Genomic DNA, 26,015 nt, shown 5'->3' with positions numbered 1-26,015 from the left:
TGTCAGACCCCCAGCTGCCATCCAGCAGAGCTGCCTGTGGCTGTCCCCAAAGGCCTGGCTTCACCCAAGCTCCAGTGGTAACCTCTGAGTCAGCTCCCCTTGGGGCCAAGTTTAGCCTCTGACTGACTGGCTAAAGTGGTTGTCTGACTTCCTGGGCCTCCACTTACCCTTCTATAAAATGGGGATAAAAATATTGCCCTCCCTCTCCTGGGTGGCACGAGGCTTTGATAATTACTATTTGGCAGGGTGCTGAGGTGCTGACAAGCTCAGTCTGACACATTTCTCCCTGGCTCCTCTGGACGCCGAGCCTCGCCTCCCTGGAGACCTCAAGCCCGGGCAACGTGCAGCCAGAGCCCGGCATCCGTCTCTGGCTCCCCATCTCATTCTCTCTCATGACGCTCCCGTCAAAGCAAGCGCCTCGCCTCACCCTCTGCTGACATCTGGGCATTGTGGAGGTGGAAGAGCCAGACGCCAGCTGCCATTCCAGGACCCTGCTGCACCTGGGAGGCTGCTCAGGGCCGGGACACCCAGAGGAGGTGTCACCTGCCTGGAGGCAGCCATGCGGTGTCCTCACTGAGGAGGAGGGGCCCATGCAGCCGGGGCCGTCACAGGCCACGGTGATGACAACATCGGAGGACCTGAGTCCAGCCCAGCCTGGTGGGACAAATGAGCTGAGGTGGGTGACCAAGTGTGCATGGTGCCCTGGGGGCGGAAGGGACACAGGTGTTCAGTGGACAGTTTGCCTCAGTGCTAACCAGCCCCGTGACCACTCTGAAGGGGCAGAGCACCATGGTCTTCTGGGGCTGCTTCCCCTCCAGGTTGACTGTGAGCTTCATGGTTACCCAATCTCAACCAAATAAGGGGTGGTGGGGCGTCTGCCAAGCTGCACCTGGTGTCTGAGCTTGGGCTGGACTCCCTTGGAGACAGCTCTGCCTGGTGTAAGTGGCCTAGGCCAAGCTAGGAGGATGGACGAGGAGGAGCCGTTGGGCCTCTTTGTGTGACTTTCAGACTGGTGTGCCCATCTGCAGGATGGGGTTGTGACGTTGGCTGGCCTCAGAACTCATTCCCGTGCGTTGGGCATTTCACTGATGCAGTGCCACCTTGCGTATCTGCACAGACATGCCTTCTGCTTGGCCCCAAAGCATCGCTTGGGGAGTGAGTTTTCATTTTCTCCCTTGGCTAAATTCAGCTGCTGGAAAATGGGATCCATGGGAATGTGGTTGGAAACCTCTAGACCCCCGACCTTGAATGGCAGTTTTAAAATCGAGATCTCTTAATTCCTGGAACCTGGGAGGACCAGAGAGGGACTAGGTTAGAGAAGACGGTAGAGGTCTGCGTGGCTCAGTTTCCAGTCCCTGCCTTGTTTAAAAACAGTCACCGTCTTTAGCCCTAGCATGTTACCAAGTGACTTGTCAATGTCAGAGGAGTCACGCAAAGAATCTCTGGCACGTCGTTAACCTCGTTCCAACATGTAATTAGCCCAAAAGGCCTCCTCATGGCCTCCATACAGCCTGACATCATAAAGAAGCAGATATTTTACTATTCACCGAGCACTGTGAAGACTTGAAAGAGTTAATTATGGCTCACTGGAGTCTGTCCCCAAAAGCCCGGGACCCAGGAATGAAACTGTCTATTTTTGAGTGTCCCGTCTTCAAGAGAGGAACTCAGAGCCGTTTTCTCCATGAGTCTGAGAGTGAGCCTGGTTTGAAAGTAGACCCACGGAGGTCCCGGATGGAGGGCTGGAGGTTGGACTTGGATGGGGGCCTTCCTCCTGGTTGGGGCCATGTATTTTAAGAGATATCATCTGTACAACCCCGGGAGAGAAAAGAGGAGCCAGGAGAACTGGAATTCCACTTACCCTCCTGGTTCCATGGGGTGAATCCACCTAGAGCCGCTTGCAATCTCTGAGCTGGAGAGACCAGGAGTGTGGCCAGAGTTCAAAGGGAGTTCAGTCCTAATCTGGATGTTACAATCTAACCAGCAGGCTCTCAGGACATTATTATCAGTCAAGTGTAATTATAGATAAAATAGTTTTATTAATCAGCTTCCTAAGGGGACTGTGTTTATCTGATGATTGTGTGTAGAATGTGTGCATGGGGGAGGAGGAGGGAGGAATCTGCTGTGTGGTCTATGTGATGGAGGGGGGGACGGGGTCCAAGGACAGAATGACACACATGTGGCTGGGAGTAACGTCTACATGCTAAGTAAACTCTGTGTGAGAGAGGCAGGACTGTGTGTGGTAGCAGAATGGTGTGTGTGTGTGTGTGTGTGTGTGTGTGTGTGTTTACCCAAGTTCTTGTTTCTCCACTAGACCTTGGATCTCCACTAGACCTTTTCTCCCAACCCCCCAGAAAAGGGCTTTCCTATATTCAGACTTAGGTGGGGGACCACAGAGCTCCCTGTTTGCAAATTCCACCTGCAGTTATCCTCTTTGGTCATGCTCGGCCACATTTTCAAATCTTGTCTTCAGATCCAACTTGGCTTGTCTTAGGTGTCCATCACCATAAGTCACTTTGTCAGTTCTGAGGGATCCTGAACAGGCAGGGATCCCCCTCCATATTGTATGGACTGACCCCAAAGTCAACTCCACTCACCCCTGAGTAGGAGAAATGAACTTTGTGGGATTCAGATGCTGGAGCTCTCTGTGGAAGTCTGCAGGTCTAACTTCGACTTTATGAAGCATCAGAGGTGAGATGGGTGTTGGGTGACACTCCAAGGCTGGGGCCCCTAAAGTGAGGCTGAAGGCTAGGCAGCTGCCTGTGGAACAGGCACAGAGCCGGTCTGGTCACCCTGCCCTTCCCCTGCAACCTACTCGAAGCATTAGGTGCCTTCTCGGGAAATGCCCCATGTCTGCTGGCTCATGCAACTCACCGTTCATGTGGCCTGGAACATTTGACCAGAATTGTGCCCCCAACACCACTACCTCCCATCAGAGGCCCTGGTGCAAATTCTGCCCTCTGTCTTGAACTTTGCTTGAAGTGACAGCTGTAACCTGGGGGTGGACACAACCTGAAAGCCAGAAAGCCCAAGTGGCTGTTTTCTTTCCCGTCGAGGCAGGTGGCCCACATTCTCCCATGGGGACTTCAGAAAGGTGACCCCACCAAAGTCCCACCCCCAGGGCCTGTGCAGAGAGATGCAGGTGGTGCCATCTGGATTGGTTGCGACCAAGAGGCAGTTCTGTTGGCAGGTCTGTGGTGACCCCTTGGATTCCTGGACCTTCTTTGCTCCCAAAAGGGCACTTTGAAGTCGGGAGGGGGGAGTTGGGTGAAGGAATGAATGTTGTATGAAAACCTTGTTCCATTTAAGCTACTTAAGGACAATTGGCCAGATATAGTGACCTCCTTACCCAGGTTCATCATTTTTTTGATGAGTTCCAGGAAAGAAACTAAAAATGAACAAATGGATATATGAGTACCTAATTATGTGCCAGATGTATACACTCATATTGTTTTGGTTGGATCTAGGGAGCAGCTAACATTGTTCTCATTTTGCTGATTAGGAAACTGAGACTTGGATTGGGTTAATAATAATTGTATTATGATGATGATGATATAATAATTTGCTGAGTATTTAATAGGTGCCAGGCACTGGGCTAAGTAGTTCTTATGTTATATTATCTCACTTAACAGTCAGCAAAACTTTTTGGAGGGATCATTTATTTTCAGAAGAGGACACTGAGGCTCAGAAAGATAAGTGATTTGGCTAAAGATGGAGATCTGAAATCCAAACCCACATCTATCCGACTTAAAGTCTTATTAGTTCTTTCTAACACTGGCTGTTCCTTAGTGGTCTTTGCATCTGGTTTTTACTCTTAGCAACACCATGGTAACCTGTTTAATTACGTTGTTCCAAGGGGAGCCACAGGGCCAGCTGTCAACTCCAAGAGAAGTATTGTTCCACCCATCTGCCTTCACACACCGAGAAGGAATTAAAACGTAGTTATAATAAAAAGGGATGTGGGTGAGAGTGAAGTTAGGACTTTGAAGACACCTGTCTTCACTTGAACTCCCTGGGCTCAATGATAACACCAAGGCTGTGGACCCTGGGCACGTATCTTGGGGGTAGTCAGTTCCTAAGAGGAGCCTCCCTTGGTCTGCAAGCTCAAGACACAAGTGAGTCCATGTTGATGGTGAGACTGGGAAGCTTCCCAGCCTGAGGGCTGTCCCCTCAGACCTACCAGGAACCATTGGATTCCTCATGGGACATAATGGCAAACTTTGTATTAAAGTAATAAACCAAAAACACAAGATTTTCATTAAAAAAAAAAAAAAGAATTCCTACCTTCATACACGACTCTGTTTTCCATGGAGACTGGTTCTCCAAATGAGTTTCTGATCAGAACCAACCTTAGGAAATTTTAGAGTGTAATTTATTCCTTTGAACTTGTGGTGGTGGGGGTGGTGGTATTGTTTTTGGTACTGGGAATTGGACACGGGGACATTTAAACACTGAGCCACAGCCCCACCATTTTGTATTTTCTTTAATTTTAGAGACAGGTCTCACTAAGTTGCTTGGGGCCTTGCTAAGATTCTGAGGCTGACTTTGAACTCAGAATCCTCCTGCCTCAATTTCCAGAGCCATCGGGATTAAGGCATGCGCCACGGCGCCCAGCTTTTCATGACAAATGAAACTGTGGAAGGCGGCAAAATATTGCAAAGCCACTATTAAAAAAAAAAAAACTATTAGCTCAGAGCTGACGGAAGAAGAAAACCAAGCAAGAACCCATAAGAAACATCAGTATGACTCTCAGTAAAGCAAGAAAGTAAGGCAAGAGTAAGAACAGACCTAAAGTTTGTGGTCGAGTCTCCACTTATTGCCCTGCACAAGGTTGCCCCTGCAGAGTGACAAAATCCGAGGTTTCCTCAAGGATGAGGTCCCATCCATGGGCTAGAGGCCGCTTGTTCATAAGGCCGGGGCTGCCAGGTGGGGACAGGTGAGGCTAAGCCGACCCTTGCTGAGTAGGCATCTGGGTAGCCACACTCCTCCCCTCCTCCCCTGCACCTCCAAGCTCCCTTCCGTGGAAAGAGCCTCCCCTCTGGTCACCCCAGGCACCACGCAGCACAGTGAGTGGTCAGTAGCCTGGACTTTGAGTCAGGTGACCCCAGAATTGAATCCTGGTACAGCTGCTTAGGTGATAACCCTGAGCAAATGACTGAAGCCCTTTGAGCCTCAGTTTCCTCATCTGTAAAATGGGGATAATGATAGCCCCTACTGCTGCTGTTGTTGAGTCTGGCCCATAATAAGCATCCGTTTTTAGTAGGTTATCCCAACCCTTCCTCACTCAGCTCAAATACCAAATCCCACAAGAAGTTGTTGTTGTTGTTTTTCAGATGGCCCCAGACCTTATTAGCCTCTTCTCCCCCAAAGTCCTATAAGTTCCTGCCTCTTGAAATTATTAAATATTTCCTCTTGAGTTCTGTGTTAAGGTATCTGTTCCTCAAAGGCCATATCTAGGTTTTACTCTTTTTTATATTGCTCTTATTTATAAATATAATGCTACCTTGTTGCATTTATTGGGGTTTTTATGACTATATTTACCAAATTCAAATATTTGATATATACTTCTGTAATCAAGATAAGCTTCCTAAGCCGGACGCTATGGCACACACCTATAATCCCAGAGGCTTGGGAGGCAGAGGCAGGAAGATCACGAGTTCAAAGCCAGCCTCAGCAACTTATCGAGGACCTGAGCAACTCAGTGAGCTCTGTCTCTAACTAAAAATACAAAAAAAAAGGTGGGGGGTAGGGTGGCTGGGAATGTGGCTCAGTGGTTGAGTGCCCCTGGGTTCAATACCTGGTATAAAAAGAAAAAAAAAAAAAAAGATAAGTTTCCTAATCCATCTGTACATTTAACAGTGTGTTCCCTCCCCAAGATTATTATTTAAGTAAATAAACATGGTAAAGAATATCATCCACAGAATCTTAGAGATAATGTTTGGTTAATCAATGAGGATAGATCCACATGGATCCAATCGTAAATTCCCCACCATCCCTCCTCAACTGCCACCCTCTGTCCCCAGGCCCTTCCACCCCCATGCCTTTGTATGGTGACTGACAGGAGAGAGGAGTTTGGTCTGGGGATAGGAAAACCAGCGTGGTCACACACTGGCTACCTGTCAGGCTACCTGAGTGCTCATTCCCACTCAGCAGGTGAGCAAACGGGTTCAGAAAGTCAAGTTCACCCTGCAAGTTCAGGGCTAGCCTGCCTGTGGGAAGATCCAGGCTTTAATGAATGGTTGAGGCTGGGAATCATGGCACATGCCTGTAATCCTAGCAGTTCAGGAAGCTGAGGCAGGAGGATCTTGAGTTCAAAGCCAGCCTCAGTAATGGCGAGGCACTAAGCAACTCAGTGAGACCCTGTCTCTAAATAAAATACAAAATAGGGCTGGGGATGTGGCTCAGGGGCCTAGTGCCCAAATTCAATCCCCGGTACCCACCCCGTGGCAAAAAAAAAATGAATGTTGGATTATCCGTTGTTGACCTTCATTAGTGAGGCTCCAGATGAATTGAGCTCCTTAATCATGTTTGCAGGGACAGGCTCACTCGCTATGGGGATTTCAATGGTGGCGCCACTGGTCCCAACTCACCCTCTAACCGGCAGCATGGAGTGGCTCTAGAAGTCAGGGCCACCTTTTCTCAAATGGTCACCCCCAAAAATCTCAGAATGCAAGCTCGTGCCTGCCGAGGCACTGGGGTTCAATAGGAAGACAAAGGAAAAGGCTGCTTCAACAGCCCTCCCCTGAGAAGGGTCACCTCCCCTACCCTCTCAGATCTATGCTCTCTCGGAGCCAGATTCAAATTTCTGATCCAAACCCTGGAAATCCTCAATAGGTTGACTTCCCATACTGAAAGAAAGGGGGAGAGGAAATCGAGCCAGGAAGCTGTGCCAACTCTTTCCCAAACATCAGAATTAAACTTTAGGAAATCACTCTTTTTCCGTGATGCATCTTAACAAAATCAGCTTCTGCTATTTTTCATTAGTAGTTTTCATTTTCCTTAAGTTTCTGCCAACCATCGTCTTTGCCAGAGTTTGACCTCCGTGATGCCTTCTCTGCTGGAGATCCATATAGATGCCTTCTATGCTTCCGGAAGGTTCATAGCCAAGGAAGGGTTCCTAAATTAGGGAGCCACCTCACTGTTGTTCTCAACTGAATTGGGGCTCCTGGTCAGGAGGATGGACAGTGTGGAGAACTAAAGAGTGAGCTAGACACAGGAGGATACCCAAAAAGAAAACAAGAAAGAAATCTGAGCGTGTACAATCCAGAATTGCTGAAGCATCTATTTGTCCTCAGGTCCATGCCTAGTATTTAAGGGCACAAAAGGTCTCCAACTCTTGTCTTTGCTCTCAAGGGCCCTGCCAGCCATCTGGGGGTACCCCAAAACATTGGTAGGTCTTCAGCCTACATTCTGCCTCCCCGAGAAGTACCAAATGATAGCATAATGGCCTACCTCAGCTCAAATCCAGCCCCAGCTGTGTGACATTGGGCGAGTTACTTGAACTCTCAGAACCCGTATCCTCATCAACAAATTTCAGGTGGTGATAATGATACTTACCTTGTAGGAATGCTGTAAGAATTAAATGACTGAATACACACAGCCTGCAGGGACCCTGCCGGGACAGTTCCTGGCACCCAGGAAAGGCTAGCAAACGGCAGCTGGTAGGATTATTCCCTGTGGCAAAGCAACGTCGCCCTATTTGGTACGGTAATCTCAAAGGTTGGGATCTCAATCAACATCGGCATCTCTCTCCATGGCCCGTTATCACAACTGCCATTACTAAAGTCCACTGTGTACCAGGAGTGATCACAGACAAGGTCCTGATAAGGAAACTGAGACCCAAGACATGGGGGGGGGGGGCTCACCTAATGTTTTGCAGGCAGCAGGTGCCAGGAGTTTGCTGTCCACACATCCAGGGACAGAAAACTTTGTTCTTAAGTATTTGAGCCAACAGAGCATAGAAAATATACAACTGTTCCAGTAGGTTCCTTTCTAAAATGACATCGGGAGATGGAACCAAACAGCATCTGCCACGGTTTACTTAAACCTTTCTTTTGTTTCACTTTGGTTTTGAGCCGCCTCTTGCAGGGGAGGTCAATGTGGCAGGTTTGGGGGAAGAGGAAACACTGGCGTGGAGGGAAGGTTCTAGAAGTGGCAGAGACATGGAGCCCCTTGCATCCAGCAGAGAACTGGGTGGGACATTCGATGGGACCCCACCCTGTCCCATAGCGACACGTCCCTTGAACACAGGATTCCTTGATGTGAGTCTGTACCCAGTGTCTTTTTTGTTCCAAGAACCGTGCAGGCACAAGATCCCATGAGGTCCCAGGATTTCCACCCCAAGTAAGAGACAGACTGTGCTGGCAATGACCGTGAGACACGGGACCTCAGGCCAATGGAGAGGGAGGGGTCCAGAGAGGCAAGTGCCAAGGCCAGTGCAGAAGCAGAGAAGCCAGCTCCTGTTTCCACAGTCCAGTTTTAACACTTGGGTAGGCTTGAGGTCGACCCAGGGCTGGTCACCAACCAGCTGGGTGGCCCTCAATAAGCACGTTACTTCTGTTTCCTCCTCTTAAAAAGGAAATGATAGCTACTCTCCAGTATTTCAGTAAAAATGACCAAGATAAGACAGATGAGCCAGCCAGCATGATATTTGGCTTGGTAGACACTCCATACCTACGTGATCCCCCCCCCACCACCAAAGAACTAGCCCAGGAGCACCCAGAAACTGGTAGGCCATGCAGTGGAGAGGATGGGCTCTGGAAGTAGGCAGTCTAGAATAAAATACTTGTTCTACCACTTGTTCACCATGTGACCATGAACAAGTTACTTAACCTCTCTGTGCCTCAGTTTCCTCATCTGTAAAATGGAGATGTTCCAACCTTGTTGAAGATCCGTGAAAATTTAATGTTAGGAATGTCACAAGACAAAACACAGATAAGCCACACTCAGGGCTCTCGGCACTCCCCGTGTTTTAAATCGTTAAGCTACACAACCAGCCTACAGCTGATGGGTTCCCCACTTTGCAGATGAGGCAACTGGAATTCTGAAATGCTCCATCTGCTTCCCAGGTGTACCCCGCCAGCAATGGCTGAGCAGGGATTCAAACCCGGGGAGTCTCCCTCCAGAGTCAGCTTGTTTAATCACTCTGTTATGAGATTAAGCCCCAGGAATGTTCCCTGTTATTGCTACATGGTGACACCAGAACAGGCTGGGGAATCTGAATGCCCCATTCCGGCCTCTGCAGGCCTTCGCCCTCCTCCTCCTCCTCCTCCTCCCCAAGCCCCATCTCTTTTCTGCATCCGACATTCGTCACGCAGTTGTGAGAAGTGTAGTATTTGAGATCACCCAAGATCTCCATTCCAATCAAATTTAGATTACGTATGATGCTTAAACTTTAATTAGAGTTCAATTCCTCTTTTATTTTGGTTTTATCTTAATCATCCCTTTTATCCACTGGTCAGAAGCCTGTAATTTCACACAGTCACCCAGAGATGCTGCCTTGTGCGTTCAGGACTCTGAGATGGTCGGTTGCCATCAGACACGTCCTCTGCCAGAGAACTGCTTCCTGGAGAATAATCGAGCCCAGAGAGTGTAGAAAAAATGTGATTTCTCCAAAAGGCTCTTTTCTAAAAATACTATCACACTAATATGTTTTCCCCGATAACATCTCCACTGTGAAAAATGAACACATAGCGACACGGAGAAGATGGGACAGTGCTCAGCAGGAAGGACTGAGAGAGGGCCCTAGAGACCAAGCAGGAAAGAGAAGTCTCAGGGCTTTAGAGCTTACAGGAATCCCAAGACCATCTAATCCAGTTATTTGCAAAGTCCTTTTAAGTGCAGATTCTTTTGTTCAAGTGAAATCTTACCCAGAAGATTTATAGAAAAGCTGAGATGCTCTTACTGAGTCACAAGGGTGGTGGGGGGGGGGGTGGCATTCAGAATCCAACCCCACTCCACACCCTTCCTCTCACCCCTTATGAGGGCTCTGGGGAACCCCTAGGGTTCCTCAGGACTCAGTTTGAAAATCACTATCTTAATCCCCCTTCCTCCCTCTACCATGGAGAGAATGAAGCCCAGAGAAGCTGCCTGACTTGCCCGAGGTCACAGAGCCAAGCCCGCAGCCCAGGTTGTCCCCTTATCTTTCTTTAGCAACTTTTCCATGATGACACCTAAATCCTTGAATGAACTGCCTTTTGTTTGCTCCAGCTCCAGTGTGAGTTTGCATGTTTGTGCCCATGCCCAGTGTTCCCAAGAAAACCTAACAAACCAGTCCCTCGCTTTCCCTTTAAAGCTGGGAGCCTGCAGTTTGGACACAATGTCTTGGCCGCCAGGAGCCCGCTGGGAAGGCAGAGGTTGTAAACCTCGCCCTGCAGCTGACCTGGGGCTGTTTCACCATCTAAATTAGGTTGAGTTTCTGCTCCCCAGGGAAGGCCTGAAAATGCCTTAAGTTCTCAGAGAGACACCCGAGAAGAGAAAGCCGGCAGCCAGGTCAGGGCCCCTGGCCCACCCGCTGAGGACACATGACTGTCCTCTTGGGGAACAGGGCATGGGCGAGGAGCCACGTGGTGGCTCCGTGTGTCCAGATGTGGACACGTTGAATAAATTCATGTGGTTGATAATCGCACTGGTGCTCACAGTGGAAAAGCCCAGTGAAGGTCTCTCAAGCCACCTGTGCCCTTTACCTGGCCGAAAGGGGTAGGTTGGAAGAAATGGTAAAGAAGGGGGGACTCAGATCAATGTGCCGGGTAAAGGAAGTACTGGGAGCATAGCAGCTAAGGACATTATCTTAGATGGCCCTCCCAGCAGCCCAAGAACAGAGGTCATTCCTTGCATTGACTGATGTCGCTCAGACAGGCTCATTAACTTATTCTGAGTGGCACAGCCAGAAAATGGATTCAAATTCTGAGTCCCTCCAAAGCATCTCACTGCAGAACTGGCATCCTTAACCACTACCCCACACTGCCCCACCCTTCCTTCCTATCACACAGGAAAAAGGGCAAATGATAGGACATACTAAGGCATAGGATTCAGCCAGCCCCAGGGGAGAGGTGACACAGACAGGCACTAGGGCTGGATTTCTGAGTTTCCCCCCTCCAGCTTTGCCCCAAGAATTCCCCAGCACACGCTGGATCTTACGAATCTCCCAGAGGCAAGAATTCTCTGCTTGTTTACTGAATCCCCTGGACCAGGGGGTGAGTGAGCTGGGTACAAAGCAGGATAAAGGTAAACTTTCTGCATGTGAGCACCATCCCCCCCCCTCCAAGGAGCATGTCACACTGTATGTCACCGTCATCAAAGGGGCTGTGCATAAACCTGAAAAACCAAACGAACCTGTCTGTAGGTGTCACTTATATCACAAGGCTACAGGTGCCTTTTTTCCAAGGTCTGCTGGTGCCGGGAGCGCCTGCCTTCACTTGTCTCTGGACCTACAACCGCTGTCCTCACGTAAGCACTTTTCTTTACTCTCTTGGATGAACCTTAAGGGGCATCAGGGCTCAGAGGCTATGCCCAGGACCTGGGTCTGTTTCTCAGTCTCCAGTTCCAGCGCCAGCCCACTGTGACTAGGCGGTCACAGTGCCTCCCGGGAGCTGTTTGACTCAGATGCCACTGCCTGCCTGAGAGGGACATTTTTCCCTCCCCAGGCTATGGGGCCACCCACCCCCTCTCTCCAGCCCCTGTTCCCCTGGATCACTTGATAGAAGTAGAGGGAACTGAGAGTGAATGCTGACAGGGGCTCCACCCTCCACCCTTCCTAAAGCTGTCTGTACACAGACAAAAATTCAGCTTCAAGCTGAGCCCCCCACCCCATACCTGCACTGGACTCCTCAGATCCCCCATTGGCCTGCCCCCACCCTCAGACACAGAGGACTGCCTTGTTACAGTTTGGGGCATTTTTTAGGAATTTTTCTGTACAAAAGAGTTTAAAGGAATCCCACTTCACCCTCTCACACCCCATTAGAGTAGTATATTTCCAGAAAGGCAATGGTGAAGGTTTTTTTCCACTGTCTTCCCTGGGGTATGTGGGTTTCCTGTGTTTCTCCCCCTGCTGGCAGCAACTGGTAGCGCATGCTCCCTCCTGACACAAGCTGGGGACCCGCATCCATATCTGCATGAACATGCTGAGAATTTCATGAACTGGAAAGGAAGGGTGTCACAGATCATTAGGTAGGACTTCTTCATTTCACAGCTGAGAGAACTGAAGTCCCCAAAGGCTCCGTGATTTAGGAAGACAGCTTTGTGGTTTGGTCTAAAGATTCAGGAAAATGGGTTATTTGCTTATCCGAGTGAAAGCTGGGTTTTGTGGTCTTCGTGTCCTCTGTGAGAATCTTTCTTCATGAGTCAAGGTGTATTTGACAGGAGTTTCCTGTGCCATTGTCTTCTTCTCTCTGACATTGCCAAAGTAGCGATTTTTCGGTATGTTGACGGTGGTTGATTTTTCTCTCTGGGACAGGAATGGATGCAGATATTATGCCAGTCTTCGAGTGAGCATAATATATTAACTCATTTTATTAAATCCTTAGGACATTCTAAGGATTTCATGTGAAAATTCCCATTTTAAGGGTGAGGGAACAGGAGCTCGGGGATGGTCGTGAATGTTGATATAGCACAGCGGTATGAAAATACAAACCAAGAATTTGAGCAGATGGAGTAGTAGGAAATGGGATCTGTGTCTCCTGCCTCGTGAGTGGCCGAGGTAGAATTAAATGCCCCCCCCCCCCCCGCGCCAATGCAAAACAGGTGGACTTTGTGTTGAAGCCCCACAGCAAACGATATGGCGTACCTTCTATGGGTCTATGCTGCACCTTCCAAAAAACAGCTAAAAACAAACAACCAAACTCCCTAAGCAAGTTGAAGAAAAATGAGGACTCGCTTGATAAGCCGCCAGCTTGGCTCTCAGGGTGGCTGTGGTTTCTCCCAGAGCAAACACTCATGTGCCCAACCCACAATCTTTCACAGCAACTGTTGAAATATCCCACTCAATTTTCCCCCTTCCCACTGAAGAGTGGGAAGTTGACTCCGCCTCCCCCACAAGGCTCAGGACCCAGTGGACACTCAGGTGTCCCAGGGGTTTGGGAGGAAGAAAATATTTTTCTTCCCAGCCACACTGCCCAGATGGTCGGATTGGGGAAGGTCCTCTCAGCCCCCTTTGGTCCGCGGTTTGCACCTGCGTGGCCTTGTTCTATCCGGCGATGTTTTGATACATAAACAGCCAATGTGTAGGTGCTTAATTGGGTAGATTTTTGGTCACATGTCCGGAGCAAAGTTGATGATCCCCGCCAGGGTCAGGAAGGAATTTTCCTCCTCTGGTAAACTGGCCAAGGCTGGGTGGTTTTCTCCTTCGCCTCTCTCTGGAAGGCTGAGCAGAGGTGCCTGGGTGCTGAGGCCATGGGCCCTGCACCTGTTATTGCTGCCTCTGGTCCGCGAGGGGGTGAGAAGCACACAGGCCTGTCCTGACTGGGTGGACCCTCTGTGCGGGCCGTCGGTGTGTAAGCTGGCTCCGAGACAGGCTAGGAAGCCACCAGAGGCATCAGGGGACCTCAGCTTGCATACCATCGCTGTCTCACTCCCAAAGGTACCTGACGCCGGTCTTTCTCATGCCTGATTCTTCCACCTTGTGTTAATCGTGTTTAATCCTTTTCTACTGACCCGGCAGCTAGAACAGTAACTAATACTGGGGGAAACTGATTCCCACCACAGTGTGTCTGTTTGTGGGCAGTAAGTGAGAGTCTAGAGCAGGCAGAGCACCCTGCTACCCCGGAGAAAGACTCCAACCGTCCTGAGATTCCCAGACTGGGGCAGAAGGTAAAGGGCTTCTATTTTCCTTCCATAATTATTTCTTGCATTTCAGAAGAAAATAGAGAGAAGGGGGAAGAAGTCATCAGAGGGCTTTTTCAGAGCTATGAATCTAACCTGTGGTTGTACTAGTCAGACTTTACCCCCATTTGGTGAGTAAAGTCCAACCACAGTATCCAAATATTCTCAATCTACATCCAGATGCAGGTGGGAGGGTGTGCATACACCCCAAGTTTGGATGTGTTGGCTCAGTCAGGTGGAGGCTGCAGACTATCACAAACGTGGGGTCGTCTGGAAGTCTACCCACCAGAACTAAGTCTACCAGAACTAAGTCTACCAGAACTAAGGTTTGGAAAAGTGCAAGGGGCAGAATCATGAGTCCAAGTTCAAGGCTCAGTCCAGGATGACAATCAGCCTCAGAAAGCAAAGCGTTGCTAGACCTACGGGTCAAAGAATTTTCTAGACCTTCCATTCTTGTTCTGAGTGGTCATTAGGTCTACATAACCTAGTGCTTCTTGACCTTCTTTTCACTCCGTCCACTAGTCTTTTCTCACCATCCCTCCTGGAGAATGGCTAATCTAACCTCAGGCCTGGGCTTGCATATCACTGGGCCTCAGATGTCCTCACTGAGAAAGGGGGCCCCACACCTGCTCCTTCTCACCCAACCCACTCCACTGCCATTAGAAAGTCTATAAGAGCCAAAATGTCCAATTACTGCAAGGACCTTAGAGGGCCTACAGAGAGGAGGTGCTCAACAAAGCAGGCATTATCGCTGAGCTTGCCCACCTGGTACATGCTGGTTAAGAAGCCGAGGTCTTTTGTGCTGAGCTGAGACTCAATAGCACCTCCTCCTACTGCAACAGCAAAAAAGGAAGAAGAGGGGGGGTGGGGGGGTACTTTGCTGCAGTCATAAAAGACATTTTCTTCCAAAATGCAAGAAATAATTATGGAAGGAAAATCGCATGTTGTGCACTTGAGAGAGCCCTTTAAGAAAACTTAATGGGTCTAATTTGCCATAGAAGGAATTACCATAGGGAATCAGATACGGCGTGTGCACAGCGCTGGAGAGATTACAGATCAAGTCTAGTGGGCTGGACTAGAAAGGGGAAAATCCTTAAAGGAGGTAAATACCCTATTGATCCAAAAAGTCCCTAATATTTTTATGATTAAATTCAACTTACCTAATGACTTAAAAAGAAAGAAAGAAAGAAAGAAAATACCAATGCTACTTGTCAGGCATTGACTGGGAAGATCTCACTTGAAGTTGTGGTCAAATTCTGTATTTGGAGGACGCCCTGTGGACATTGAGGGCCTGGGGACTGTGTTCTGTTCTCTTGCCTTTGGGGTCCTCCTCTCCTTGCTCCACACTCAATGAAGGTCATGGCAGAGGGCTGCCAACTTTCTCTGCAGTTTTCTGAGCCTTCTGGCCCAAGAGTGAAGGGGCATGTTTTCATCCTTAACCTTCACTTAGAAGAACTTTTCTGAAGTCTCGTCCAGAAAGCAGAAATGACTTTGGATTCCAGGGGCCCTTCCCTCTCATCCTTCTTCACCCTGCCCTCCAACACCCGCTCACACTCCACCTTCACTTAGGATATAAAATGGGCCAATCCGTGGGAACATCGGAGTTCCAAACCCTGGCAGCCTTGACTTGTGTTTGATAGGCTCCCCGGGGAGATCCATGGTCATCCTTCCAGGCCCATGACCCTGTCCAGGCATAGGAGAGAAGTCTTCCTACTGGGGTCTGGGGACTCGTGGGTACTGGCCCAGAAAGGGTATCCAAGCTCGGTTCTTCGTTTATGTGCAGAACGCAGGTCTTTGTATGATGCAGGTGGCGACGATGGTGATGATGGTGGCAGATTTGTGAACATCCCCAAGGATTTGGTGCCAGATTCACACAATCCCAGCCCTTCTTAGTATTGCTATGAAACTGTTTTTAGCAAGGAAGCAGATACGTCAAGAGTCCGAAAACATAGGGCCTCCCACCTTCTTAACTCTCCCATCTCTTGCTGTGTGACCTTGAGAAAGTTATACACATTCCGTGGGGCTTCAACCTCCTTCCCTGAAAAGTGGCAGGTGAGAGGAGAGATTAGACAAATGTACTATGTTCCAATGTTGGTACTCACACCACCGACAAGATGATTCTGGCCAGAGGTTGGCAGACTCATTCTCAAAGATCCAAATAGCAAAGGTTTTAGGATTTACGGGCCAGTCAACAAAATTAATGATATTATGATAATATGGGTACTTATTTTAAAATACAAAATCATTTTTGGCTGCATTTAAAAGTAAGTGGGAGGTTGGATTTGTCCTGCCGGCTATAGTTTGCTAACCTCTGACCTAGGAGGTGCGTGAATGAGCAATTCCTATTTAAATGCTTATGTATTATTTTATGTACATTGAAAGAACACTAACTTTCCATTTATGGTAAGTAAACATTTATGTTAAAACAAAAAGGGAGTGGATTTTTTTTAAAATATTTTAAGTAAATAATGGTGCTTAGAAGTATATAGATGGAGTGAAATTATCATAGTAGCAAATGCCTAAAGAGTGGACTGAAGACATTGGATTAGATGATGGATAAAACCTAACTGTCTTAGAATTCCATCTTTCCTTATCCAAGGACTTGGAATCTAGTCTTTTCCCTGATGTTGACCAGTGCAGTGATCCCGAGCTGCTGTGCCCTCTGTACACGTGGAAAGGGACTGTCGCATTAACATTATTTCAAGAATCAGAGAAGTTGAGTGAATACATTTTTTTTTAAAGAGAGAGAGAGAATTTTTTTAATATTTATTTTTCAGTTTTTCGGTGGACACAATATCTTTATTTTATTTTTATGTGGTGCTGAGGATCCTTTGCCTACCAGTTGGCTGATTCTGCCCTTGCTGCCCGAAATCTCAGCGCCTCTACCCCTCAGCTCACACACCCCACTTCCAGGTCCTAGCTCAGAGTAGTTGTTCTGAGGAGGCCAGGAGTCATGAAGCTAAAACGCTAATGTACCCAAAGTGCATGGAGCCCAAAGTGTGGTGTTTGTGACAGTGACACATGCTCTTCTCCAAGACCTGGGGGTCAGATGTGCTGCAGAATTCAGAAGCCTTCAGGTCTTAGGTAATGCAGTGCACACACCCCAGAATGCAGATCACCCTTCAGGGACTCAGACGCCTCCAACACATTCATAACTCTGCAGTGAATCCTAGTCACTACATGGATGGAATAAATAAAACTGTTACTGGTTCTAGAATCATATGACAAATAGTTTTATACACTGTTACATATGTGCACATGCACATGTGTGTTTATACAAACACACATAAAAATATGTACCACCAATTCAGTGGTGTTTTGCTGGAGAATAAGTGTACCAAATACACATGTGCTTGTGCCCCCCCCACACACACACACACACTCACACACTCACACATACACACTCACACTCATACACTCACACACACTTTCAGTTGTCAAACTTAAGGATTTCAGAATTTGGGATATAATCCTACATAGCAATTCTTGCACTATACTCAGGAGCATATTGCTAGCCAGCATATGTCAGAGTTCCGAGGGTCAGCCAAGGTCACTAAGAGGCAGGATGGCACAGCAAGAGCCTCCATCCCCAAGTCCCAGCTTTGCCACTTTCTAGTTCTGTTTCTCGGGCGATTATCTCCACCCCTGTCCCTCAGTTTTCTCATCTACAAAATGGGGATAAACAGGATGTGGAGAGGATTAAAGAGCACCACTGTGACCAGCAGTTAGAGGGGTGCCTGGCCAGTGTCATTTTCAAAAACCAAAGGTTGCCCTGCTGGGAGCTCCCACCTGGTGTGGCTTCCAGAGCCCACCCCCTGCACCTCCTCACAGCCTCTCTGCCATTGCAGGGTGATGTTGGACTCGGTGACACACAGCACCTTCCTGCCCAACACGTCCTTCTGTGACCCCCTGATGTCGTGGACCGATCTGTTCAGCAATGAAGAGTATTATCCTGCCTTTGAGCATCAGACAGGTACGTACACCTGGAGGGGACCGTTTGAGACAGCTGGGAGGGGCTCCAGAAGGGGGTGCTGGCCTTGGGCAGACGACAATGCTGTGTTGGGGCCTCGAAATGGCAGTGTTTGGGATGGAGGCTGGGATGGGGAGGCCCAGGTGGAAGGACAGGCAGCCTCTTGCAGAAAGGAAACACTAGAATCCTCACCCGAAACTCTCCCAAGTCCTGTGTGGAATATCAGGTGCTCAGTCCACTTGCGTCCCTCTGCTGTTCCCAGGCCTTCCTCCTCACCCTTCCTCCTCTCTCTCTCAGCCCATTTTTCTCCACCTGAGAAGAAACCATGAGAACTTGCCCAAATCTCATGCCAGAGGGAGGCCAACTGAGCTTTGCCCCAGAAACTCTCTGAGGGCCTCTGTCCCTGAGTGCTTGGATGACTGCACATCACAGCAACCCTGGCCGAATGCTGGCCCGGCAGGTGCACACCCCAGGCAGTGATGCAAGCCCTCACCAAGTGTCAGTCCTCAGTGAGACTTAACCCTGCAAACGCCGGCCTAGTGGAGTCCAACCTGGTGTCCAGAGGCAGTGCCCAGAAGGGGCCAAGCCTCCAAGTCTGCAACACAGTGTCCACCACCACAGGGAAGCCCCCACCTCTGGGACCACAGGCCAGGGCTGCACACACACAATTAGGAACTCACCCACACCATGCAGTCCTATACCCACCCCATGCACACACTCACAAAATCTCTCGCCATCTTCAGAAAGATCTAGATCGTTGCATTTGGACTTGAATCATTCAGACACATAACACAGTTCTTCCTCAAGCCTAAGAAGCACATGGTTTCCCAGAAACACAGTGAGAAATGTACTCCACCTCCTTCCCCTGAAATTGGGGTAAGAGGTTAAATCTAAAGGGGAAAGTGACAGCTGTCAGGTCCCCATTCCCCCACGTGTCCCACCTAGGCATAAGGCCAGCCCTCATGTCACCCTGACCTGAGGGTGACAGGCCATTGCAGGACCTCCCTCCCTGCCTGTTCTCCTGGGTGGCAGCTGGGGCGTCAGCAGGGGGAACAACCTCAATGACCTGCAGGCACCATGCCCAGGCTCTGGGCTTCACGTTCCATGGTCATCGAGATCCAGGTGCTCTCAATATGAGGTCTGGCTTTGACACTCTCTCGCCCTCTCATGCCCCAAACCTCCCACCAGCCCCATGGGGATCACAGGTGCCTACCTAGTAGGGTGGTGATGAGCCTGAAATGAGTTAATATTTGTGGAGCATTTGGGCTGTGGTCTGGCACGTGGCCAGCACATGTAGTGTTTACAAGACGGGTCATTCGTTCCAGTTTGGGATGATGAGAAAGTTCTAGAGCTAGATGGTGCTGATGGTTGTGCAACAATGTGAACTTATTTGATGTCACCAACCTGTACACTTAAAAAGGGTTAAAATGGTAAGTTTCCTGTTCTGTTTATTTTTCCCCAATTTTTTTAAAAATGAAGAATCAAAAAGGAGTAAGTCACCCATGAAATTGCCAGTGTGGCTTAAATCTGTCCAAGTCTTGGATTCTCAGACACGGCCTTCCCCATGGAGGCCTTTGCATTTTTATGAGTGTAATAGAAGGTAAGGCCAGGTCATGGCTAGGATTCCTTCCAGAAGCTTCTCTAAATCCTGCATCTAGCAACATCACATTCATAGCCTTCTCTTTCCCCCACTCTTAAGAGAATAGAAATTTCCACAAGGTGTGAGGCCAACGTCAACACAATGTCCTTCAGGAGTGGCCTGGGTCCTAACATTCCCTGCCGACACACATGGCTTTTGATAAGTCACCGGGCCCTCTGTATTTCAGAAGCTGACCTCCTAAAGGTCAAAGCTGGGCATGAAAGCTCAGTCTGAGTGGACACCTCTCCGAGCTGCCCAGAGCCAGGTGAGCCTCACGGTCTCTGGCTCTCCTCGGGGTCCCCATGGTGGGAAGAATACCTGGAGGTACATTCCTGTCCTCTTCTGACAAGGACATTGCCACCCAGAGAGGTGGTGCACTGGTCCAAGTTTCCACAAAAGCACTTTCTACCAGGGAAGCATCAAGGACAGCACATTTGCCCCTGGGCACCTCTGCAAACTTTCAGTGCTGTGTGGCTCTGAGGCATCTCTCCGAGGTCCTCGCCCACCTCACAGGGACCTCTGTCTTGAATCAGAGCTTGCGTTGGTGTGGACCTAATGGCAGCTTCCTGTGCAAGTCTGGCTTCAAGTCCTGGCACTGCTGTTCACCAGCCCCGTGTCTTGCAACAAGTTTTTTGAGATATATTTTCCTTTGCTGAAAGAATAATTGCCTCCTAGCCTTGGGAGGAGGGAATGAGATTTCTGATGTTTAGCAAGGTGACAGCACTCGGTGAGGGCTTGCCATAGGAGGAACGTTTCTTAGTCCCCAGGTAGGTGCAGGGACAGCCAGCCGTCTCTCACCTCTCCTCACTCTTCACGTTGGACAAAAGCCACACCGGTCTCCATCGCAACCTTCCCAATTCAGAATTTTTGACAGAGTAGGTACATTGCAACCAAAGGGAGGGAAAGCCAGAGAGAAATGATGTTCCCCTAGATCGATGATGTCTAGGAGAGGACGGGGAGGAAAATACCCCAAATGGTTTCAGCAGATACAGCTGAAACTGTGCCCCGATGAGCTGCCCACAAAGGATTCCAACTCGCTCTTTGAAGGGAACTTTCATGCAACTGCACCACAGGCTGAAAGGGAGACAATCACAAATTGCAAAATTCCCTAGAATTGCATAACTCACCCTGACCTTGAATTTGGCTTTTTCAAAATAAAGAATTATCAATAGTGAAAATGTATTCAAGTTGAAGAGGCGCGTACATTTCACATGCGTACACTATTTTTTAAATTTTTTTTTAGTTCTAGGTGGACACAATATCTTTATTATATATATATGTGTGTGTGTGTGTGTTGCTGAGGATCGAACCCAGTGCCTCACGCATGCTAGGTGAGCACTCTGTCACTGAGCCATAATCCCAGCCCCAACATACACTATTTTTAAAAGATTTTTTTTCTCCAAGTTCCAGGAGTCAGTCCTGTGATGAGTCATTGAGTATTCTAGCCTAGTCCTGACTTCCTAGAGCTCTAACCTAGACCTCCACATCCCACATACCTGTCCCCTGACTGCCAAGGTGGCTGTGCCTACACCAGGGACCTCCTGGGCTTTGGAATCTCACTTTGTCTGTAGCAGAGGTTTCCAGGCTGGGGCATTTCTAGGGGTTCTCAGTACCTCAGGGCACACCCTAGAAGAGAGCTAGGTCCCAATGACAACTGGACTCATGCTCCACCCTCTCCACCCCCATCCTCCAGCAGTTTCCTCCACTTGACTTCTAAAGACAGTAAAGCACAGTGGGTATCGAGGTTTGGCTGCAGGAGTTAGAACACACCTATAGGACCCACTCCTAGCTCTACCCTTCACCAAAAAGTCACCTGAAGACTTCCTTTCTTCATTTGTGACATGTAACCGTAGAAGACTTCATAGCATGTGGGGAGTATAACATGAGAAAACACAGGGCTTAGCATGACAGGCATAGGTGAAGCACACAATAAATATGTTAGCTATCATAATCAAATGTGAGATTTTATTTTAAGAAAGAACTTTTAAAAAGAAAAAAAAAAAGTAAAATCACTGAGCCAGAAAATCAGGGAGAGAGGCATTTGGATCCCACACAGGCTTTTCTTAACAAGATTCATGTGCTTGGGTAGAGATGTTTGAGAGCAGATAAGATACAAAGGTTAAGAGTCTCAGAACTTCTATATCAAAACCGTATAATCAAACACAAAATCATCTGGAAGTCTGGGGCGCCCTGTGGCAGCAGTCACATCCCAGGGGACCTTGCTTCTGCTTCCTCCTCTACACATCTGAGCCTCTGGGTAGCGTGGCCCCGACACCCCCCAGGCTTGGCCCTCTCTGCACCTCCCTAACTCACCCTGACAAGCCATGGCCCTTGGCAGATCCCAGCCGGCTCTCCTCCTCTTTCCTGCATCCCATTTCCTACACTGCTCCTGGGCTTTCTTTTTCCCATCTCATGGTCTGAGTCATTCCAGAGGTTGGGATGGGGAAGCCAAGACAGCCCACTGGATGGGCCTAGCCTGGCTCCAGGAGGAATCTGGAAGCAGTTTACCTATCAGTGCCGGTTTTCCCTCATAAAGTCCTTCTTGCAGTGACAAAGCTACAATTGATGGTGCCCCTCCTCGCTGCCCAGTTCACCCACCACCGCTCTTTAGGGCCGCCTGGGGCAAAACACTTTCCCAACTCCCTATGCTAATACATCATGCTAATTATGGGCTGCAGTTGCCTGGCTCAGGCCTCCTCTGAGGCAGACTGTCTGCCTCCCCCTCACCAAGCCCTCTGCTGACTTTGTTCTGGTGTCCCTCAGCTAGACCGAGGAAAACCTCCCTTCCCTGAGAACAAACGTCATCCTGCAAGGGGAGTTGAATAGCAACGGTCCCCTTTCCAGTTCCCAGTGTCCCCAGGGGGGCCACTTCAGGCATGGATGTTACCTGCCAATGCTGTGAGCACTGGAGAACACCAGCTCAGCCCTGACAGAGCTCAAGTCCTTCAGAATTTAAATACCTCCCAGGATATGTTACCACCATGAGAGTTCCCCCAGAATTGCCAAAACTCCCTCTAGCTCCCCAACGTCCCTCCCTTTGCACCTGGCCCTCAAGGTGTCCTGACCCACTTCCGACTTCAAAGGAGCTGACACAGCCTGCTACTTAATAGTGGCCTTTGGACACAGGCTGCTGGCCAGCCTCAACCGGAGACACAGCAGGAGGGCCGCAGAGCTCAGTTTCCCCACCAAGTTTAGCTGATGTTTTAGGATGATAGTTTCATTAAGGAAAACTCTAGGCATTCTAAAATACACTTGCTTAAAGGTGATAGATGTGCGGATGTACGAATTCATCCTTTATCTTCCCTGAATTCTTTTCTTCCAAGTAGCAGAAGGGTCTTCTTTATGTCATTCGCTGGGGTTGGAAATACTGGCATCACCATCTCTCCATCCGCTTTCTGATTTTTCAAATCTAGACTAGACAGACAGACAGACAGATCTTTCTCCTTCTTGACCCAAATCTTATTTTAGTCATTCTTTGAGGTAGGCACTGCCCTTGGTTGGCGTGGGCCCAGTGTCCCTTACTGACCACACCGTGACCTTAGGGGGATAGAGAACCTCAGTCTCCTCATCTGGAACAGGAGGTGATAATCACTGGTCACCCTGTTACACCAGCTGTGGTCTGGGTCAGGCTCCCCGTACCCCCAATTCAGGGTGGGCAGAGTCCAAGGTCTGGGGAGGGAGGTGCTGTGAGTCCTCTGAGCACTTCTGAGAAGGGCGCCTGAGGGGAGGGGAAGAGCGGGGATTATGCTAGAGATGGCAGAAGGGGACGAGAAGCACCTGTGGAAAGGCCATGGAGCAACCTGAAGGAATGGACGGGCTGTGACAGGGAACGCAGGGTGGCAGGGGTGGATAGGGCGGGCCTTCTCACCTCCCTCAGCCTCCCCAAGGATGGGACCATGGAAACACACCACCACCAAAACCACCCCTGGGTGTTGGCCCTGTGGCCCTCCTTCATGTCCCCGAGGACAACCGCCTTCCTCTCAGCTCTGGGCTGTGGGAGGCTGTGCTGACGAGGAGCCAGCCACTCTTGGCTCTGGCCCCCAGCTGCCCGCCAGGGCCCAAGCTGCACACAAAGCCTGCTCTGTGGCTGAGCCTGCCTCCCAGAGCAGCCGAGAACAGGGAGCCAGGCCAGCAACACCTGCCTAGTGTCAGCATCCACCCCCACCCGGGCACTTCTCCGAATCCTTGAGGCCCTCTTGGCTTCCAGAAACAATATGGTCCCCTTTGAGTGCCAAAGAAAATAGCAAGGTGGTAGAAGTGGAGAAGGGAAGAGAAGAGCGACTCGGTGGAACCTTCCCATGAGCAGAAAAGTAGGCTGTGGCCTCCCACGGTCACACACCGATAGCCATCTCAGCCAGCAGGGCCCAGCGGGACCAGCGTCTGAAGAATGTCAAGGCTCATAAACATCTCTCATCAGGAAACCAGGAACGTCCAAAGGCCCCTCAGATTTACTCAAGCCAGAAATCAGTAGATGAAAGCACAGAACTGACTTGGGCTTGGCCCCTGTTATCCCAGGAGCTCCTGCACGCGTGTGGTGACCGCCATGTGCCTGACAGGCCGGCCCCAGCCAGCAGCCAGGGAGCAAGAGCAGGGGAGGGGGGACTCTCAGCCCTCCTGGCCACCTCACGCTTCTCACCCACCAGGTAGAAGCAATGACATCAGCCTTCACCAGCCTGGAGGAATATTGACTCCTTCATTGACATGCGTGTGAAATTCTGGTTAAAATTTTTAAATAAATCAAAACAAATCTACTGCCCCTCAAACTACTTCATGATGAGAAAAGAAGTTTCTGGAAGGACTTTGAATTTTAAGGAGAGCCTCAGTTTCCACCTCTGTGAAACAGCCCCATCTCACCTACTTGGTAGGGTTATTGGGAGAATTTGAGAGACTTGAGATAGTGTCACCAAGGACATGTGGCACCTTCGTGACATGCAGTGGGTGCTTGGTGAGCAGTAGCCCCTGGAAGGTCAGGGAGACCATTCCCTCACTGGTTCAGAAGTGCCACAGCTGTGTTGGGGCCAATGGCAGTGGATGTAGGATTGAAAGTGGAAATAGCAGTAGCACTAATTTGCTGTGGAATCTAACTCAAGGGACCCTTCCTGTCATCCACACAGCCTGAACCAGACACCTTCGCTGTCCTCTGCTCTCTGCCTTCCCCCTTAGCCATCTCCTGCTCTCTAGCTCTGTCTGCCTCTCTTCTCATTTTCTGTCTCTTCTCTGTGTTGACCCTCTGAGGACCAGTATGATTGGATGGGAAGGGCAGGGAGTGACTTCCATGTTCAGACTGGGATTCAGATCCCAGCTTTGCCACACACTGGCCAGGGTATCTTATGACATTTCTCATTGACCCTGAAGTTCCTCATCTGTGGCCTCCTAAGAGACAGGGACTAAACCTGCCTTAGCTACCACGTATTCCTAACACAGATTTTGTTGCATCACATAAAGTAGGGACACAATGATAAAGTTAAGAATAGTATCGAAATCATCCAGGCTCTGTCCTAAGTACTTTTAAGTATATTAACCCATCCAATCTGCAAAACAATCCTATAATATCGGTGCTATAATTATCCCATTTCACCAATGAAGAAACTGAAGCTGTCATTTATTGAATGGATGGATGGGTGGATGGATGGATGGATAATACCATTAGATTACAGGAATTATTTACATCAAAGTTAGACCTAATATCTGATACCTCACCTCTTACCCCTGTCTGCCACTCTCCATTTTTCCTTGGGACACTAGGACAGAGATGCTGAATTTCTAGTTTCTGCCCCTGTGCCAGGTACTGCCATTTCCCAGCCTCCCAGACAAGATGGCACCCACAATTGCCTGGTGTATATGCAGCTTATTTGGAGGAATGAGGGGCTCTGATCTCAGAATAGAAAATTCTCAAAACACCACCAAAAAACACAAGAACACCAACAACAAATTCTCCCATGTCCTGCTTCCTCTAGAGACACTAGCTATCATGGTCCAAGCTCTGTTAGACTCTAGGCAATGTCTAAACATCCCGAGCCCTTGGCGGGAGATGGCCAGAGACTGCACCAGCAGGTAGCCGTCATGGACTGCCCGTCCATGAGAACTGAAAGAATCAATCCAGCTTCAATGGATTGATGTGTTCAAATGTTTCAAATGTGTCTGGTACACAGTAGGTGTTTAACAACTGTTGAATTGCTTGGTCATGGTCTCTGCACCAGTCTACATACATTAATCTCCTGTGAGTCAATCATATTGTCCTCATTTTACAGAGAAGGAGACAGAAACTTAAATGGCTACAGACTTTGCCCAAGTGAAAAGCAGCCAAATCAGGATCTGAACCCAAGCCTCTTGGGCTCCTGAGCTTGCCCTCTTGATACCGTGTTGTGTGAAACCAAATAGCTGAGGAGCATTTGGGTTTTCCTCCTTCATTGGATCCCTCTTTCTAAATACCAGAATGAGGTCTGGTTATCTTCCTTCTCTGGCCCTAAAGTCCATCTGCAGGACCCAGTCCCTCTGGTTTTCTCTGCAAAGTAGGAGGTGGCCTGGGACCCTGCAGGACACCACAGGGCTGGAAGACCTTTCAACCCACTGAGTGAGGGATGGGGATGT

At 49.2% G+C, this 26,015-nt stretch overlaps 1 protein-coding gene across 5 annotated transcripts in view; it reads left to right on the top strand.

Annotated features, from left to right (window-relative positions):
* The first annotated feature begins 266 nt into the window (after nucleotides 1-266).
* Elf5 (E74 like ETS transcription factor 5) overlaps nucleotides 267-26,015 on the top strand; it is a 37,765-nt gene continuing 12,016 nt past the window's right edge. The window contains exons 1-2 of one of the 5 annotated variants that reach the window (XM_058583208.1): nucleotides 267-676; nucleotides 17,664-17,788. In XM_058583208.1, coding sequence (XP_058439191.1) covers nucleotides 591-676; nucleotides 17,664-17,788 — 211 coding nt within the window. In that variant the 5' untranslated portion in view covers nucleotides 267-590. Of the gene's footprint in view, nucleotides 677-2,631; nucleotides 2,689-11,330; nucleotides 11,446-13,067; nucleotides 13,574-17,663; nucleotides 17,789-26,015 lie in introns of those variants that run through there. The other 4 variants (XM_058583205.1, XM_046455904.2, XM_046455918.2 and 1 more) reach the window with 4 other exon arrangements.

Source organism: Marmota monax, unplaced genomic scaffold, assembly GCF_021218885.2.
Source record: "Marmota monax isolate L192 unplaced genomic scaffold, Marmota_monax_Labrador192_F-V1.1 WCK01_AAM20220418_F8-fsc00047, whole genome shotgun sequence".
Taxonomy (NCBI): domain Eukaryota; kingdom Metazoa; phylum Chordata; class Mammalia; order Rodentia; family Sciuridae; genus Marmota; species Marmota monax.
Note: the sequence above shows the minus strand (reverse complement) of the source record. Positions and strands in the feature narration are given on the sequence as shown.